Source organism: Scleropages formosus, chromosome 7, assembly GCF_900964775.1.
Source record: "Scleropages formosus chromosome 7, fSclFor1.1, whole genome shotgun sequence".
Lineage (NCBI taxonomy): Eukaryota > Metazoa > Chordata > Actinopteri > Osteoglossiformes > Osteoglossidae > Scleropages > Scleropages formosus.
In genome coordinates, this window is record NC_041812.1 from 17799676 (window position 1) to 17816629 (window position 16954).

General features: G+C 42.2%; 2 protein-coding genes across 5 annotated transcripts in view; both read left to right on the forward strand.

The window, feature by feature from the left end:
- zc3h18 (zinc finger CCCH-type containing 18) overlaps nucleotides 1-5705 on the forward strand; it is a 28316-nt gene extending 22611 nt beyond the window's left edge. The window contains exons 14-20 of one of the 4 annotated variants that reach the window (XM_018739474.2): nucleotides 1774-1914; nucleotides 2484-2492; nucleotides 2579-2775; nucleotides 2889-3091; nucleotides 3534-3633; nucleotides 4338-4434; nucleotides 4802-5705. In XM_018739474.2, the coding sequence (XP_018594990.1) occupies nucleotides 1774-1914; nucleotides 2484-2492; nucleotides 2579-2775; nucleotides 2889-3091; nucleotides 3534-3633; nucleotides 4338-4434; nucleotides 4802-5027 (973 nt within the window). In that variant the 3' untranslated portion in view covers nucleotides 5028-5705. The remainder of the gene's footprint in view (nucleotides 1-1773; nucleotides 1915-2483; nucleotides 2493-2578; nucleotides 2776-2888; nucleotides 3092-3533; nucleotides 3634-4337; nucleotides 4435-4801) is intronic. The other 3 variants (XM_018739477.2, XM_018739476.2, XM_018739478.2) reach the window with 3 other exon arrangements.
- Nucleotides 5706-15289: 9584 nt separating this feature from the next.
- On the forward strand, nucleotides 15290-16569 carry il17c (interleukin 17c). Its single transcript, XM_018739339.1, has 3 exons — nucleotides 15290-15378; nucleotides 15702-15979; nucleotides 16247-16569. The coding sequence occupies exons 1-3, from the start codon at nucleotides 15373-15375 to the stop codon at nucleotides 16476-16478; spliced, it is 516 nt and encodes a 171-aa protein (XP_018594855.1). The 5' UTR covers nucleotides 15290-15372; the 3' UTR covers nucleotides 16479-16569.
- The last annotated feature ends 385 nt before the right edge of the window (nucleotides 16570-16954 follow it).

Consider the following 16954-nt stretch of genomic DNA (forward strand, 5'->3'; position numbering starts at 1 on the left):
GTAGATTTACATGTGCCATTTTAAAACTGGACATTCCATGGCTGGGGCAGGATTCTGATCACATGAAGGGACAATAGCTTCTCCTCAAAGCTTCTGCAGGGGCGTGAGTGTGGTCTCCCAATAGGGAAGGACAGAGCACATGGGTCCAATGTCTCAATGGGGAAGAACGGGGGCTGTGTATGTTTGTAATCCCTTTGGGAAAGAGGACACTTTGTGTGGGATTCAAAGGAAGTTTTTTCCTCTGCTGGAATAAAACAGTCTTTCAGTATTGCACCTTGTAGGGAAAAAAATTGAAAATGGCCTGTTTGAAAGAAACAAGTAGAAGGGTTGAAGTGTGGTGTGCCAGAAACCAGACCTTCTGCTTGAATTCTACCACTGAACCCTTTATTCAGTCTGAAGTTCTGAATCTTTAGTCCTAATGGTTCAGCCAAAACTTACTTCTTAGTAGACCAACTCTTTGAGGAAGTAAATAAATGGAAAGAAGGTAGAGAAGTGTGAGCGAAATCGTCAAAATGCTGTAAACTATTAGTCATATTGAAGTAAGACTCAAACGTGAATTGCACAGAAGTCCTCATTACCAATATGATGGCTGCCACAATTGGCATGTTAAATTTGTTGAATGAAGTTATTTTGCACAAAAGTGCAGAATTGTGGCAGTATGTTATTAAAAGCTGATTTTTGTGCAAAACTTTTCATACTTGTCAAGGTCAGGTGTTCAAGTTCATTTGCATAGTGCTTTAAATTTCTGTCAATATAGTGAATTCATTATGTATCATATCAATTTATTCATATTCATAGGTATTGTTGTTTCTGCTATAACACAATAGATGTGCTCCTGTAAAACTTTTCCTTTTCCTTATGGAAATTCATGCAATAAAACTAACAGGTTTGGGGTAGACCACTCAACTTAAACACATGCATAAGTAAAGCATTAGCAATTTAATTGTGAAAAAAAAAATGTAGCACAGTTTAAAAATGTAAAATTCATAGTAAATGGTACAGTAAATTTAGGTTTTTACTGTGAAAAAAAGTTATATTAAAGCTGTCTTCACTAATCTTGCTCATCTTACCATAAAGTTCCTTCATTTTGTTCAAAGCACTTAACAAGCTTTTCTTTTACTCACCACCCAGAACTTTATCACCAGCATGGTTCTTAGGCACATTCTTGTCACCTTTACTCATGTGTTTGGTAATAAAATGATTTTGTCAAAGTAACAGGAAAATTGAGGAGAACTTCGCAATAGGCACTTCTGATGTAAAGCATATGGGAGACCTTGAGTGTCATACGAATTGTCATGTATATTGTGATGTTATGCATCATTCCGCTATTTACCAGTCATGTATGCGTTAGAAAACCTAGTAGCAGAATAGCAGAAGCAAAGCAGGAGAAATGACTGTATTTGTAGTTACATGTTTTATACACTGGCAATTTGTGTAATGTACATACTTTATGTGATTTGTGTCTTGGTGTTATTTCCATATATACTCCTTATTTCTGGGAAGTGGGGCTGCAGATTTTAGTGGCACTCCCAATAGGCTCAGATGCCCAGACACACGCACATAAAGAAAAGTAAGGATTTTAAGATAACAGATCAGAAGGGCCTAGACCATTAAGAACTAGCAAACAAAAAAACACACCGTGGCAAAAAACATAATTTTTGATAACTCCTACTTGCTTGGTACTTTAATTTTCAAAGCATGGGTTGAAAAGAAAATGTGTCCACGCAGCTTGGCTGTATTAGAACCTGACCTCCCACATTCATCTTTCCTCAGGCGAACAGTGAGTGGCAGCATGAGTGGCAGTGCCAGCAGCTACTCGGGGTCCAGCTCCCGGTCACGCTCCCCATCAGGCTCTCGCACACACTCCTCCTCACCCTCTATGTCACGGTCACGTTCAGGGTCCAGGAAGTCCAGGTGAGCTTCCTGACTAAATCTGGGTAACACAGAGAACAAGACTAACTAGATGGTGTTTGGAGAGACAGTAAATATTTTCACAGCTTTGGGTCTTCATCAGGTTGTTTTGGCAGCATTACTGTCTATATAGTTACAGCACAGGAGCAGGAACACATGGCTGTGCTACTACAGAACAGCTGTTGTGGGTTACCATTAATTATATTCTAATGAGGATGGTGGAAAGCCCTCCTCTTACTCTTGTGCATAAGGGACTAATGAAGTCCTGCACATGCTTTTTCTCCAAGGCTTCTGTTCCCCTTTATGAGCTTTAACACAACACTTAAATTGTGTCACTATTACTACTGTACTTTCCTTTTTTAGCGGGGCTTTTCTCACATACTGAAGCAGACGTTCACAGGGGAATTTGTAGTTTTTCGTTTGGCGTTTATTTGTTAGTATGGAGAATTATGCTCGCTGTAAATGTTTTGTTTGTGGTTACATAGGACAAACTGTGAAAAGTATTAACCTGTCTCCTTTCACCCTCACCAATGCTGTACCACACTGTTTTGGTCTGCTGATGAATTTCACAGAAAATCCAGGTAAGGAGCTCTTAGAAGTGCACATATCATCACAATGTTTCAGAGATTTCATGTTGTAATCTCTCTGAACATGCCTCTCCCTCCAGGTCCCTGAGTGTAAGCAGTGTATCCTCCGTCTCCTCTGCCTCCTCCAGCAGTAGCTCCATGCGAAGTGCTGACTCAGAGGACATGTATGCTGACCTGGCCAGCCCAGTGTCATCTGCCAGCTCACGCTCTCCCACTCCTGCCAAGGCCCGCCGAGACAAGGGCCTGCCACGGGACAAGGGTCCCAGCAAGGACAAAGGTGCTGCTCTTGCCTGACCGTACATTTTCCTCACAAGGTGAGAGTGTGCAATTACAGAAATTCTTTCTGAAAAGCATAATGTGTGTTATCCTTTTTGTGTTGTGTGGCTGTAGGGAAGCCAGCAAAGAAGGAAGAGCAGTTCAAAGAGGACCGCAGGAAGCAGGACCCTTTAGCTCCACCTGCACGAGCACCCGCCACATCATCCTCGCTGAAGTCTGGCCCCAGCGGCAAGAGCCATCAGCTGCATGCATCTGCCATGGGGCCACCGGGGGCTTATGGCTCCCACAAAGACATCAAACTCACTCTGCTCAACAAGGTGACTGAAGAAACTGTGCTCATGTCTGTGGTTCAGTGCTTTTGTAGAAGCTGTGGAAGAAGCTCTCTGGAGCCTGCATTTACAGATCATATGTGGAAAAAGCAGTCTTATTCACAGAAGAGCTGAGAAGCAGTGTGTGCTTCTATTTGAATGTTAAGATTAATTTTGAATCCTCTATTCCTATAGTATTCTGTTTTTAAAAATCACAATCATACCATTACCAAGTTGCATACCCTTCTTAATTATATTACTTAGACAATGCTTCCCTGAATGAGTGTCATGAGCATGCAGATGAAAAAGGTACATCTGTTCATTTCCCAGGTTAAAATACAATCCTGCCCAGAGAATTAATTTTGAAATTAAATTGATTCTGATTCATTCATTACACCTTTACCATGAATTGAAGGATTGTATGTTTTAGAATTTGGTTTTGCTTCTTCAGCAGCAAACAGACAGAGGTAACAGGAAGCGATACCTGCCTTCTGACAAGGAGCGGCCAACATCTCCATTCAGCAAAAGGATAGCTCTGTCACCTGAGAGGGGTGAGTGATTCCTCCCTGCAAGGGCTGTTCATTCCCTGATCTGATGCTAAATGAAAAAATTGTCATGTTGATCTGTATTCTTAATTGGCCAGCAGTCAGTTTGTCCTTGTATGTAAATTCAGCTCCACTAAATTGTTCTGGTGAATTTTATGTGAACTTCTTTCTTTCAGTTCAGGGCTTCTGTTTAGCATTCTGTTGCTGTTTCTAAAACCCTCATAATCAGCAAATTTATAGTATGGTTCCTAATGTCTTTGGGCCCTTGTCCATTTCCAACATGACAAAAGTCTTCTGAATCGCAACTAAAATTACTTTTGCAACTCATCTTGTGTAGATACTCATTTTTTAGATTATCCAGTCAGCTGTTGTGGTTTGATGCAATACTTCAGGAAACATTGCGATGGAAGAAGTTAAACATTATTTCTTTCTTTTTTTAATTCTAATTTGCTGTTGTTGATGGCTTCTGCATCTTTTGTGTATGTCAAACCTTTAGTATAATTATCTGCTGCTGGTTTGGCTTTTCATTCGTTTGGAGAGTGTATTTGTTGTTTTTGTTGTCAAAAAAGTTTGGAAATACTGGAAGAACCCTGAACTGTGAACTTTAACTCAGAAATATTTGTAAAAGTGGCAGTGTGTTATCTGTGCTGTTCTACATTTGGACCACTCTGTCCTTTCACCCTGCTGATGACAATATCTCCCTCGGTCAGGTCGTGAACGCAGGATGCTTGGAAGACCTCCTCTGTCTCCACGGATGGAGAGACCCCGAGGCCAGGGCCCGCGACCCATGCTCCTTCCACCAGACAGGTGAATCTCCCTTGGGCGATGCCACAATTGCATTCCTTGTCATTATTTTAAGTCCACAACTTCAGCCCACATCACCCAAGCACTCATTGTGTTTGTATAATTTTGGAGGAAAACAGTATTAACACTAAATCCCTGTCTGTGCAGTTGACTGCTATAATAGAAAACAATATCAGTCTGGCCACTTATGTATCCACCCATCCATTCATTCTGTTGTAAAAGTAAAGGGTAGGATTTTCGATATCCTTAACTCCCAGTGAAAATCAAGGTCACCTCTAAAGTTCTGAAAATGCCGAAATGGACTCATGATGTACAGAAATGAGCTAAACTTTGTGTCTGTCTGTCTGTCTCCATGTGTTTCCCCTTGCAGTAGGAAACGACCCTTATCTCCACCATCCAAATCCTCTGGTAAAAGCCCGGGGGTGTCATCAAGCAAGATTCCGAGTGCAGGCTCTACCTCTGCCTCTGGTGTGCCATTGCCCCCTAAGTCAGGGAAGCCAAGCAGCACGTTGTCTCGCCGGGAGGAACTGCTGAAACAGCTAAAGGCTGTGGAAGATGCCATTGCTCGCAAGCGAGCTAAGATCCCAGGGAAATAGCAGCCTGCACCATGCCCCCCTCAACAGTCCAGGTTGAGGGGAATGATGCCCGTTCATCCCAGAACCTGCCCGGGACCTGGGTTTGTTGACTTTTTCCCCAGGAATGAATGGCTGTTGTACCAGGAAACAATGGCATCCCAAACATTTCTGCTAGTTTGCCCTCAGAGAGAGGCCTTGAAGATTTTATATACACATAATAGAAAAGCGGTAGCAGGGCTTGGCTGTTCCTTGACTCTTGTCTGTTTTCACGCGAAGAAAATACGGCCCCTTTAATAAGTTTTTCTCTCTCTGTGTCGTTATTTTTCTATTTTTGTCAATTTGGACTGTGAATGTGGTGCTTTGCCTCTCGAGTCCGCTCTGGAGTTTCTGGAAACCGGTTCTTCAGCCCAAACTGGTTTTCCGGCATGAAGATCAGATGTCAGCAGCAGGTGCTGATGAAACGGCAGTTTCCGGACCTTTGTTTGCGCTGGTCCCTTTTTAACCAATAAACTGTACTCTTCTAGTTCTGTGCATTTAGTGTTTTTTGGCGATGTTGAGTTTCTTACAGTATAAAATTATAGCAAATGTGACAAGCATCGCTTTCATAAAGTGTATAATTATAGAGGAGAACATTACTGTGATGTGGAGTATTGCCCCTAATTTTTTTTTTTTTTTTTTTTTTAAATATCAAACTTTTTTGCCACAGCTCTTCCTTGGTAATAAATAATCTTGATTGTATTTGTTTCACGTTTTTAGTTGAGTGAAAGATTGGAATGGATATATAATGTGGAGAAGGGGGAGTTGCGTCTTGCTTTTGTGACATGAAAAGCAACTAAATAAACTATTTTGATAAAGAGAGATGTTTTTTTTTTTCTTCAGACTGGTCACTGAAGATGATTTTTGCTCGATGTGATTGAGTTTTAAAAAAAAAAGGCACTTTCTTGTGAAACTTCTAAGAAGCTGTTTTATTGGGATGAAAAGTCTTTCAGAAGTAAGGGGGAATGCTCTTTCCAGCAGTCACTGATTAAAAGGGTAAATTATGTTTTATCACTAGCCTATCGATTTAAATAATACTTCTGCTTGTCTGAATCCTAATCCCAGTCATTCTTAAATGATCTTGAATCAGTTCTAACTTCTATCAAAGGTATTAAATCCAACAGGTTTCCAGTGCTATATATGAAAATATGGTTTATTACTTTATCGCAAGTTAAATGATGGAAAAAAGGAACTGGACAGTATGCTGCTCTTTTTGAAATCCCCGTTCACTGGGAAACTATTCCACAAAGTCCCATGTCAATAGTCATGAAAAAGCCCAATAAATCCCTTTTAATTACAGAAATTGGTTGTATAAACAACGTTTTCCCGGTTGAGACATCATTTTTGGCAAACTGTTTATTGTATTGATTATATATATAGTGTTCCCTTTAAACTGATGTAATATGAACATATAAATCATTATCATGCCCCAACACCTCGAAAAACTTGGAGCTACATGTTCCACAACAACTCTTAAGTAATCCTAACCTGTACTGTTGTTTTTTCTTTTCTTTTACACAATACAGTAAACTGAAGCAGAATTTATGTGATTATGTAACTGAAGACTGTTGTGAACTCACAGTGAAGACATTACAGTACATATTTGAAGAGTGAAGCCCATTTGTGGAACCTACATGAGGTTCCTGTGTTTCAAGTTTGACTGGAAGGCTTAGACTAAGTGACCTGTCTGGGGATCCCATCGATTGATTTTGACCTCAGTCCCATTTGATGTCTTGGAGCATCATCATTGGAGCTCCACTGAAATGTATCTGATACATTGCCAATTTAAAATTGATAGCGATACAAATTCACAAAGATCCATTATATGAAATGTGATTTTTTTTTTTCTATACAGGAGTATAACAACCCTCAATTTTCCATTATTAGTATTGAATATATGGAGGTTGACTCACTAGCTAAACAGTGATAATTGGACAAGCTAAATTTATGAGAAAAACTCTAATGACAGGAATTATAGGTGAGTCGTCATGGATATGTCTGCAATATAGATTGTAGCCTGGCACCTGGCAGATCTCCACTGAAACATCTGGAAATGATCCTCAAGTGTGCTGAGGTATCCACAAGAATGAACATTACCATTGTTGAAGCAATGGCATTTTCTCTAAGCTATATGCATGACAAAATTGGATGTGGAAAAAAAACAGGATCGTAAACACGTAGCCTCCCTTTAACTATGGTGCAGGAGGATTCTTTAAAGGACATCATGGACAGAAAGGAAAACTAACAAGTGGATCTTGGATCAAATCAAACAAGAATTCCCATTAGAAGCACAAAGGATGGGGCTCAGATTGTTGTACTTTAAACATACCATGCAATAATTGGATTCTCTCTGAAAAGACTTTAGTGCTTAAAAATGGTGGCGGAAAAAGAGAAGCTCAGCATCCAGATGGATGGGCTTGAGCTCAGTGACAATGGAGGACACGAGAGAAAGGCATAACTTTTTGGAGTCACTTTTTATGTAGTCACCAAAAGTGAACCATCTGAATGGCACTTAACACAGCAACATTTCGATTTTGGATTTTGCTCTGTTGCTTCAGGTACATTTGCACGAATTTTCACGGAGGAATGAAAAGAAATAAAATCGAGAGCATCAGTGGCAATCAGTTTTCAGGTCACAATATAGACATAGACTTTAATTGAAAGTCAAATCTTGGCTTTGGTTTGGCTATTCTGGAAGACTGGCCTTGTATCTGTATCATTCTTTTGTACATTTTGACCTGTTTTTGGGTCACTGTCCTACATTTGGATCTCTCACTGGCTAGAACAGGTTCTCTAGCAAAAGTGCTCTTCATCTGGCTCCATTTATCTTTGATGGCAACAAGCTTCCCAGTCCATCCTGGCGATCCTTCATAGCAGACCGCCATACTCGACAGTAGGGTGCTACATGGGTGACTGGCTGTGTTCTGGAGGACTGATAACACTTTGCAGACTGAGGAGATATGAAAGGTTTTGGTGATTGTCACATGGCTTTTGGAAACTCCAGGCATCACTTAATTCTGGTATCCCAATAGCTGCCATGTATGTAGCACTGAAGAAAGTGTCCATTTGTGACTACTGTTTCCCTTTCCTGCCAATGAGCTCTGAACCACTGCCTAAGTTGTATCTGGTCTCTTGTACCCTATTTTTCCCATTTTATCATAATATACTCAGCTGTACTCTGAAAGGGCATCAAAGCTCTGCCATTATTTATTTTTTCCCACATTGTAACTTTTCAGTTTTTCCAAGTTGAGCGTACACTTCCTAGGGCCTCGTGATGGGGCACTCATCTGATCTGCTGTTTCGGTTGCGAAACCTGACCAAGTCGGTCTTTTCATTTGCCACTCGTGGAGCTGAACACAGGTGAATTCCAAGTCAACACAGGTCATTGGACCTCATTTATGTTTCAGTGTGTCAAGAACTTGGAATACACTTGATCCAGTGCAAGTTGGTAATGCAGAAGTATGAATACTTATCCCTTTAAGCATTTTAACTGTTCTACATCAGTACTATTCAATAAACATCTAATAAATATTATTTTATTTCCCTGTTATGGGGGAGTGATGCAGAGTAATTTCTGAAGGAAGTGTAGTAGATCTCGGTGATTTAGTTCTTACTGTATTTACTAATCTGAGAAATCTCACAGTGTGGTACTTCCCCAAGATGATATGAAAATTATGCAAATAGTATCTCACATGAATTTTCCCAAACCATCCAATGAGGACAGACTGATATTTTTGCTCCAAGAATATGGAACACAGTTTGGTAAAAAGGACTTTTTCATTATTTTTAATTCATCAGTATTAACAAAAGTAGCCAAAATGAAAATGTTGCACATTTTGTGATACACTGAGCTTTAACAGTCATCTAGATGTTTTTGATGCTCCTAATCATGTTGTGAAACAGTGCTGAGACTGTTCTTCTTGATCTATGACATTTTAATGAAGATTAACTACTTTATCATTCTCGAGAATAATGAAAATCATAATCAGGAGAATTGCTAATGCTATTGCATAACACATTTTGATGTTAGCAACAGAACAGGTCTGATCACGACAACATAGAGACATTTATATACAATCAATATACTAAGAAAATAGAAAATGTACAAGCGCATGAGAGTTCACTGAAGTTATGCCATAAAATGAGTATCATCTTTTCTTTTGACTCCACCACAGATTTATCAGCATCGCTTATAGTGCAGATTATAAATAAATGAGGTCTTATATTAAACATCTTTCGAGTAGTTCAGTGAATGTTGCTCTAGTAAGCTTAAATTTATCAGAGTGCCTGGAGCAGCATCATGCTTAAAACACAACAAAGATCTTCCTGGAAATGTCTTATAAAAAATATTGGAATAAGGTAAATTATGTGAATGAAATGCACAGTAAGTGCAAATGATATTTCTGTTAATTATAATGGCCTGTGGTTCTATTGCAATTATCTTATTACTATTATTATTATTATTTTATATGTGGTAATAATTAAAAGGGTATACGGTTCTTTTGATAAAAGAAAAGAAAATAAGATAATATTGGTTTTATATTAAATAAATAAATGTAATGTAGGCACTGTTAAGCTGACTGTTGTTCCCTCCATGTCTAATACTTTTCATCAGTATTATTGTGTCTACATAGAGCACAAAATGAATATGTTGATGTAATAATTTTGCACCTGAGATCAGCTGGACATTGCTGGTGCTCTTCAAAAAGGCAGACGGTTCAAAGTGCTATTCAGAACATCATTCAGTGAACACAGTTCACTGACCAGCTCCCTGGAATTTTCCGAAATTATACATAGGACTTGGATAGAAACTTTTTAAAAAAACTAGCAAAGCAAATATACCTAAGTGTACGTACCAAACTGGTGTTGCAGGTCACCCTCTGGGGCTACCAGTGTTCCAGAAGTGTGTGCAGTGCAGTGGACTGTGGGGCGGACGAGACCACGTGTGCACCTCGCCGTCTTGCGTTCCTGTACAGAAACTACTCCAAGAGGCATGATGGGAAATTCTGAGATTCGTGAGTTGGCTCCAATTCGGCCAAAGAGAAGCAATGCATGCTATCGGTCCGTTAATGAGTGACCTGGGCGGTTTAAGGTCCATTTTCTTATGTCTAAAACGTCTTTGAAAAGCATTGTACATTTCAAGGCAAAATGTGGATGCCTTTAAAAACTGAGGGCAAATCATAAACTATTTGGTTTCTTCTCCATCTTTCTTTAATTGGTCAAAAATCAATTAAAAGTTACCTCTGAACTGGAAACAGAGAGACAAAATCTGCACGGATTCAGAAAATGTATTGAGAGAGAGCATTGCAAGAAGAACCCTCGATACACCATCCACACACACCATCTGAACCGTTTGTCCCATACGGGGTCACGGAGAGCTGGAGCCTAACCCAGCAACACAGGGAACAAGGCTGGAGGGGGAGGGGACACACCCAGGATGGGACGCCAGTCCATCGCAAGGCACCCCAAGCAGGACTCGAACCCCAGACCCACCAGAGAGCAGGACCTGGTCCAACCCACCGTGCCCCCTTAGAACCCTCCATATGCCATCCATTTCAATATTACTCATGGTCACAAAACGAAAGCATCCTAGCCAGACTACCCTCAGCACATGCATTGTCACGTTTAATGTTACTTTTTGTTCATTGAAAGAGGTTGTGAGACAAATGGGACTATAGTGATACTGCCCATCATATGTCTCTCAACACGAGACCGAAAAAAACCATTAATTTGGGCCACTTTCTGTCACATCTGCTTGTTCAGGAGAAAGTGTTGTTGCTTCTGTTTTGCCTGCGGGACGTATATATCACAGAACAATAGTTTCCATGGCTCTGGTATCAATAATAATGTTTGTACTGTTTGACCCCAGTGCTTAAAGTGGGCCAGTACTCACAGGAACACGATACTCCCATTTATGATTTATTATAGTACTTAATTTCTCACACATTTTATATAATCTGAATATCTATTCCATCCATTGTCAACAACCGCTTATCCCAAGTGGGGTCACGGCAAACTGGAGCCTAACCCAGCAATACAGGACGCAAAGCCGTGGGGGGAGGGGACACACCCTGGATGGGATGCCAGTCCGTCGCAAGGCACCCCAAGCAGGACTCGAACCTCAGACCCGCCACACACCGAGCGAACGTGCCGCACCACCACGCTCCGCCAATCTTAATGTGATTTGAAAATATAATTTATTATTTAAATATAATAAATACTGTGTTTCCACAGTTTAATTGTCCACTTCAGGCACCAGTGAAACATTCTCCTGCATAAACAGAAAAATATGTTTGAATGTATGGATGGTTGTTCGTGTATATCTCAGTATCACCTGAGGTCATGCTGGCTAAATTCAGGTGAGAGGCATGTGTTGAAAGGAAATCAGATGTTACACTTTATGATCCAACCTTTATGACATCCCGTGCTCGAGGTCCAAGTTTGAAGGAATGCAGAGCTTAATTTGTCTAAAAGGCATAAAATGTGCTATAAAAGATGTAAACAGCCAAATAGAAAGGGTACAATATATTGAGAGGTGCTGAACAGCTGAGGTTACAGTAGCTGCAATGACTGACGATGGCTTTTTAAGGACTGTGAAGAAAGTTTTGGTGCCTTATGTCAGATGAAACAGCTGTAGTTCCACAGACCAACTCAGGTGCACATGTGAACACCCTGACTGACATGTACAAGCTTTCACTGCTAATGCTGGGCGACTAGTAATCTGTCAAAGACACGAAACGGTACCAAATAGATTTCTAAGTAAATTTTCCACGGGAATAAACAAGTAAATAAATGAGTGACAAATAGCAGCTCTTTAACTTGTCACACTGTTCATTAAATAGCATTAACTGATGATAAAAATGATCTTTTCTAAGGTTTCCAGAACATGACGCTGGCCCTGTGTATGACCGAGGTTTATGACGGTGATTGTTTGATATATGAAAACAGTTACGTGACATTGACCTTAAAATGGAGAACATTAAGCACATTCAAGGGGCTTGTCCTTCTTGCTTCTTCAAATCAGTGTCATGAACTCTAGCCAGCAGGAATTTTCCACTTGCCTCTGCCATGATAATAATGACCTAGTGAGGACCAGTCCCCATAATTTAATGCAGGCTGCAAAGAGTCCTCTGTCATACCGTAGTGCATTGACAGAAGATGCTGAATGCCTGACACAGGTACAGGAAGCTGTTCATCTACATACAATGTTCGAGAGCAGAACCAGTAACTTTGATATAAGGGGAGAAGTAGTTGACAGCTCACTATAACTCCATGGGTGACACAGCAGGTAGCACTGGTGCCTAACAGTGCCTGTGTGACCAAATGTACGTTCGATCTCTGTGCAGTTTGCACGTTCTCCCCATGTTTCAGTTTCCACTCATAGACATGTCTTTCAGGTGAACTGGTGACAAAGATTAAGCGTAGCGACTGTATGTTCCACTGCTCTGCTGTTTGGATGGGTAGATAAGTAAGTAGCTTAATGAAGAGTATCTAGCTTTTCAATTCATCCAGGACAAAAACGTGTGTAATAATAAATGAAGAATAAAGTACGACAAAGACCTAATAACAATAGAAACCAACTAATACTGGCAAGAAGAAATAAACTCATGATAACCAAAAATGTATACAATCAACTAATTGGTTATGAATGGTTTAGATGAGTTGAAATAAGTACTTAAGACAATAAACTTGAGTATGTCTGGCCTTTCTCCTAGTTCGTTTGGGGCAAAGATAGCAATTCCAGGTCTTGATTTTTATTTACACACCTGTAAATCAATGCTTTTTTTATCATTTTAGTGAAGACCCCCTCCTTCCATAAAACATTTATTCATACCATAGTTCCTGTAGTTCAAATAATGACACCCATCTGCAGTAGACCTTATGTAACATTTTGCGATGTCATGGAATTCAAGAAAACACTTCTACAGGGCACCTTCAGAGACTGGATGGAAACCGTGGCCAAAAGCAAAAGACAGCAATGTATGGGACATCTGCAGTTGTTCCTTCTGACACATTGCCTGAATTGCTAACCTCATTACCAGTGAGCTTTTTTTACTTTTTATTATTGTGCAACAGTCCAGAACATGCATTTTCCTGGAGCTATGTTTGGACAATTTGTTTTGAGGGTTTAGGAAATTATGCAAACCACTCACACATTACCAGAATGGATGTTTGTCCGTTGTAAAAGGAAAATTGAAGAATGTTCTGCAGCTAAATAATGTTACGAATGTCTTAACAGAGCAGGTTATGAGGCCAGGACATATTTCCAGCCACCAAATGGCAGTACACCTTTACCATGGATACCAAACAATCTTTTGTCTTCACTGAATAAGGGACAGTGTTCTTCATGGGGGAAGACAATGCGTCAAGGAAGTCAAATTTAAAACAACTGGCAAAAGGTGAGGAGGATTGTGAGGTGAACAGACAAGAAGGTGACGCAATGTACTGACCTTATTCTCCTGGTTTCCAGTGTCATCATGTTGCATGGTTGTGTGTTTCATCTTACATTCTACAGATGCTCTCTTCAGGAAAATGGCTTATAGGCACAGTTTGATTTTTCTAACTATTCTGAAGACCATCAGCTATATACGACGCATAGATATTTTCTACATTTGCCCATTTGGGATATTTTCAGTATTATTCTCAAGGTTACAGAAGGCCAAAGTATGTAAGAGTATGATTGCACAAGGCCGGCTGTAAGTTTATTATTGATTGCACTGTCATTTTTTTTTCTGATGTCACCAACGTTAAATCTTGCTTCTTAGCTCATGGTTGTAAAACTAGTTTCTGTAGAAGGATTTTTTTTTTAACCAAGAGGGGCGTGGTGGCGTGGCGGGTTTGACCGGCTGGGGTTTGAGTCCTGCTAGGGGTGCCTTGTGACGGACTGGCATTCCATCCTATGTGTGTCCTCTCCCCCTCCAGCCTTGTGCCTTGTGTTGCCGGGTTAGGCTTCGGCTCACTGTGACCCTACTTGGGACAAGTGGTTTCAGCCAGTGTGAGTGATTTTTTTTTTTTTTTTTTTTTTAACCATTTCTGAAATCATACAATAACATGGAGGTCTCTTCAGACTCTCCTAGACATACAGATACAACAGGAAAAGTTGGTGTGTGGAAAACGGATTTGTACAGACATATGTGAGCGGGCAAGATGAGAGAGGGACATTAGTATTTATTGAGTGTCGCTTACTTTTTTCCAATGACAGTGACACAGTATCAATATTTGCTAAGCACACTTTCACTGGAGAAAAAAATAAGATAACAATGTAATTTCCCGGGGGGGTATCTGCGTTTTCACCACTGCTCTGTGTTTCAGCCCCTCTGCAGCAGAACGCAGCAAGTATGTAGGCTAGATTGAATGTATGCATATCTCAACACTCTGAGTGGAATCATGTGTAAGTGAAGTGGTGTATATTCTACTTTTGGTTTGCGTGTTTTCCCAACATTCCCGATTTAAAATTTAAATTTAAATACATTTGGCCCATGGGGGGTGTAGTAGCACGGCAGGTTCAACCGATGCCTCCTGTATGGCAGGTCTGGGATTTGAGCCCTGCTTGGGGTGCCTTGCAGCGGACTGGTGTCCCATCCTGGGTGCGATCCCTCCCCCCTCTGGCCTTGTGCCTTGTATTGCTGGGTTAGGCTCCGGTTTGCTGTGACCCTGTTCGGGGCAAGCGGTTGTTGATGTTAGTTGGGAGTTTCAGTCCCTAGTTAAAATGGTTTAATATAGATTAAGTGTATCACTTAATACATTAAAAAGGTTCATTATTTCATCACAGTGGCACAGCGGGTTTGTCCTGTGCCTACCCTCCGGTGGATCTGGGGTTCAAGTCCCGCTTGGGGTGCCTTGTGATGGACTGGTGTCCCCTCCTAGGTCTGTCCCTTCCCCCTCCGGCCTTGCGCCCTGTGTTGCTGGGTTAAGCTCTAGCTCACTGTGACCCTGCTTGGGACAAGTAGTTTCAGAGCAAGTGTGTGTGGGGGGGGTTAATTATTTCAGCTAAATTAAATGTATCTGGTGCAAAAGAACAAGCCAGTATGCCCATTTTTATGTGGTTAGGGTCTTACTTTGTAAAACAATGTCTTGAAACACGGTTCAAAGTGTCGAAGCCTTCCAAAAGAGGGTAGACACAGGCACCTGGCTCGCTTTTTAGGAAAAGGAAGTATGGAACTAAATTGCTTATTTCCATTTCCTTTTGCAAAGTCGGATTTCCCCACGGCGCCGGGCCGTCTATAAATTGCATGGAGAACAAGAAGATGGCACAGAGCGAACCAGACACCTGGATTAACACTCGGGCACCCCCGCATACACAGCTTTTCTCGCCTTTTTTCCAGAGAAGATGAGGGTATGTAAACATTTAAATGTGTGTCTAATGTATTACTGCTCGCTATAGTATCTGCTGTTCTGTATTTTCTTCTTGTCTGAACTGAGAGCAGACATCCAAAACATATTATTACACTTCATATACCAGTAATTGTACATATACATTATCTCCCACACACACAATGTATATGTACAATTACTGATATAATACATACAGCAGCAGTGTAATACCCATATACGGTGTGGCAACGCACGCGCGCTGACCGGCGTCGCGCGCTTCGCTCCACGCCACGAGCGCTCCACGCCGGTGAGTGAGCACGCGGCGGCCGTGTGTGTGTGTTGCAGGTGCTCTACGTGTGTGTGCTGCTCGCTCTGAGCCTCCGCGGACTGGCGAGGAGGCTGCGCCACAAAGAATGCTTCGACGAGGACGAGATGAAAGCGCGCGTGGACAGGTTTCTGCGGAACCACGTGGCCGAACCCGTCCCTGAGACGGCGGGGCAGCTTGGGGGGCACATGAAGGGGCACATGGAGGGGCACGTGGAGGGGCAGCTGTGCTCCAGCTTCCAGCTGCAGGCCTCCTCCCCGCACCACAGCAACCGCTCTATCTCCCCCTGGCGGTACAGGTGAGCAGCGCCGGCTGGGGGACACAAAGCGCCTCTCCCCTCCCGCAATATGAAGGTTCGAATCCCGCTCCCGCTCATGAGATCAGGGTTCGCACCCGCTCCGAGTCCCTGCTCTGCCGCGTGAAAGGCTCGAGCGCTGTGTGTGTGTGTGTGTGTGTGTGTGTGTGTGTGTGAAGCGCCGGGCTGAAGTACCGCAGCAGGTGAGCGGACGGACGGTGACCCTAACCGAAACCTCACCTGCTGTACCCCCCCCCCCCTCGTTTGCAGAATTGACTACGACGAAGACAGGTACCCGAAATCTGTGGCCGTCGCCGTGTGCCTTTGCGAGGGCTGCATCATTAACGGCACCGAGGACACGAGCTACAACTCCGTGCCCGTGAGGCAGGTGAGGAGGGTGCTGCGGCGCGTGCGCTGCCCCTTGAACTCCACGAGGTACTCCCTGAAGACCAGCTTGATGGAAGTGCCCGTGGCCTGTACCTGCGTTATACCGAAGCAGTGACACGTCGCGGGAGAGGCGCTTCATCCCCGCATCGCTTGCGGGGGGGCTTTTCCCGTGCTCCGCTCCGCTCTGTTTCTCTGCCGTCTTTCAATCGGTGGGCGTCGTGGGGGGTCAGTGCTCGCGGGGGGCCTGGGGCTCTCGACTCGCTCCGCCCTCACACCCCACTGGCGTTGCTTCTTACTTGGGAACCGTGAATTATTCGCCGGAGGTCCCCTGTCTGCTGGTTTCTGATCGAACTGAGCGATTAAATACCCAACTAGCGCAGATCGTTTCGCCAAGACGAGACGAGAGGGAACAGAACTTCTGGAAAAAAAAAAAGCTGACCAACATTAGACGAGTTTCTGTAACTATTATTAGTTAGTAAGTATTAATAAAAAAACCCGATGTGGTCAGAAGTTTTCAAAAAAAAATGCCAGTTTTGCTTCCGAAAAATTCAAAATGTTCGGTCGGTTTAGTTGGTGGGCAGTCGCTCGAGC

Coding starts and splice junctions, on each gene's coding strand:
- il17c (XM_018739339.1), top strand. Junction 15,980..16,246: donor ATCTCCCCCTGGCGGTACAG/GTGAGCAGCGCC, acceptor CCTCGTTTGCAG/AATTGACTACGACGAAGACA.